Source organism: Gobio gobio (genome assembly GCF_949357685.1).
Source record: "Gobio gobio genome assembly, chromosome: 13".
NCBI lineage: Eukaryota > Metazoa > Chordata > Actinopteri > Cypriniformes > Gobionidae > Gobio > Gobio gobio.
In genome coordinates this window covers 6,853,737-6,856,025 of record NC_137106.1, presented here as the reverse complement: position 1 = coordinate 6,856,025, position 2,289 = coordinate 6,853,737, and the positions used below count along the sequence as shown (strand labels likewise).

Sequence of the window (2,289 nt, the reverse complement as noted above, 5' to 3'; positions counted from 1 at the left end):
GGTGTGTGTGTATACAAAGCGGCAACCTCCCCCAGTTTCTCTTGAACTTAAACTGCAATTCATGGACTGACCACTAGAGACAGACTCCAGCAGGAGCTGAATCTCATTGAGCTCATGTTAAAATGCCCAACTTTACAGCAGAAGAACACATGTTTACAGTCTGGGACAAATTGTGGTTTTGGTCTATACGGCTAATTTTGGCCTTCATGACGACTGTGAGGGGGTGAATATTTTTATTACTCATTTGTTTACATTATATAAAGCCTTAAAGTTCTGCATAAATAAGGGCGTGGCCACTTTGAGTGACAGGTGGATTGTCGTTTGTATCCTGTTTGTTAGTCATCACGTCACTTCAGCTCCGTCCACGTCCCGCCTCTTTGCCCATTTTCTGTTATCCGGGAGCGATGACAAGATGGCGACGGCCAGCTCGACCCTACTTTACACTTGAAAACTGCTCTTCAGAATCCTATGGGTGACGCCACGGACACTACGTCCATTTTTTTTTTTTTTTACAGTTTATGGTTTATACATATATAATACATATGTGTGTTTGTTTATATATACTTTTTACTTATATTTATTGTGTCATAAGATGTAATTCCAAAACAATGATTTTACATCTGTTTCCCTATTCTTGAAAATGTTATTTATATATATATATATAGGGGTGAATTCTGGTTGATTGGGATACTTTTTTTCTAGTCATCTCAATGGCGAAACGTGTCCCAGTCAACCTGAATTCACCCCTAAACTAGCCCCGGTCTCTCATACTTCACATCACACGTCGTTGCTTCTGTTCTCCACAAGTTGGCGCACTGGATCTGAATATGAGCGCAAGGTAGTGTGTCCTTTTTATCCCTAACCCTTAAAAAAAACTGTAATTATTATTTTTTTATTATCTGAATACATCGTTAGTCATATTTGTTGATAGAATCAGGGCTGATTAAAATGTACTGGATGTCCTGAAAGACATTCCATGCCATATGTTGTATTAAATTTAATAAGCAGTAATAGAGTAAATCTGGAACTTCCCATACTTTCCCCCCGCTGTTATTTAATTAGAAGATGTCTGAGCTCTCCAAAGCAGCATTTGACCACACGGACCTCTTGATGCCCAAAGGTGATGAATTCTGTCATGACATCAGAGAGTTAACATAAAGACACATGAGGAGAGAGGGAGAGGGAGAGAGAGAGAGAGAGAGACGCTGTTGCACACTTGCGCACTGCGCGTAAAGAACACACGTACCCAAAACGCTCGTCCCGCTCTTCGCAAAGGAGGAAACTTTTGTTTTGTCAATGAAGTGGACCTTTCTATCTGCTACAGCTTGTCTTTATACATAATATGTGTGAGAAGAGGCGGGCGTTTTCTGCAGATAAACAGCTTTGGTGATCTCGAAGATGGAACTCAGTGAAACGGGGAATTATAAAAGAGGAGACCTGCATTGATCATCCCACATGCCATGAGCAGAAGATCAACAGCGCGTTTGGAGTTTTAACTTTATCTGGACTTTATCTTCAGGTCCTGCACTTGTACACCCACCGGGGAAGGTTTGCACACACACACACACACACACACACCGCCGAGCTCGGTTTTATCAGTTGGAGCGTCGCCTGATGTGTGAAACGATCTTATTTAGAAGCGTTCGGGTGTTCGGTTTTGACACTTTGTGTTATTTTAAGAACGGCGCAAATCTAGTATTATGACAGGCTTGGACTCATGGACCTTCTCCTATCCGGATGGATCTAGCGCAGGTTTGCGTTCCTCCTTAAAGCGGCTCTTAAGGTGGCTTTGATGCACGAAGGATCCTCAAAACTCTTCCAATGGCTCACTCAAACGCGGAATATGGTCCCATCTCCTGGCCCGAGCCCATCTGATCTCGTTCTTCACTGATCTGTCGGGTTTACAGTGATCATGGTCTCGTGCGTGTGCGCTCTGATGGTTCTGATGGTCACTCAGGTGTTCTTTGGAGGCTCCAGTGGACTCGTACCTCAGATCGGCCGGTCCTCTCTGTCTCAGGATGTCTTACACGCGTTTGAACTTCGACTTCTGAGCATGTTTGGACTCAAACACAGACCCAGTCCCAGCAGGTCCGCGGTTGTTCCGCAATACATGATGGACTTGTACTCGATGCACTCGGTGAACGCGGAGCAGAACAGCGGCAACAGACCCAAGGGTTCCTTAGGGAAAGGCTCCGAGAGATCTGCCAGCCGCGCAAACACTATCAGGAGCTTCCACCATGATGGTAAGCAAGTGTTTACTTCACGAATTCTCCCTCTCCACCTTCCCTG

At 44.4% G+C, this 2,289-nt stretch overlaps 1 protein-coding gene across 1 annotated transcript in view; it reads left to right on the top strand.

Moving 5' to 3' along the window:
• Nucleotides 1–1,199: 1,199 nt before the first annotated feature.
• The window catches only part of bmp2a (bone morphogenetic protein 2a), a 3,909-nt gene continuing 2,819 nt past the window's right edge, over nt 1,200–2,289 (top strand). Inside the window, exon 1 of the mRNA XM_079833356.1 lies at nt 1,200–2,243. Coding sequence (XP_079689482.1) covers nt 1,913–2,243 — 331 coding nt within the window. The 5' untranslated portion in view covers nt 1,200–1,912. The remainder of the gene's footprint in view (nt 2,244–2,289) is intronic.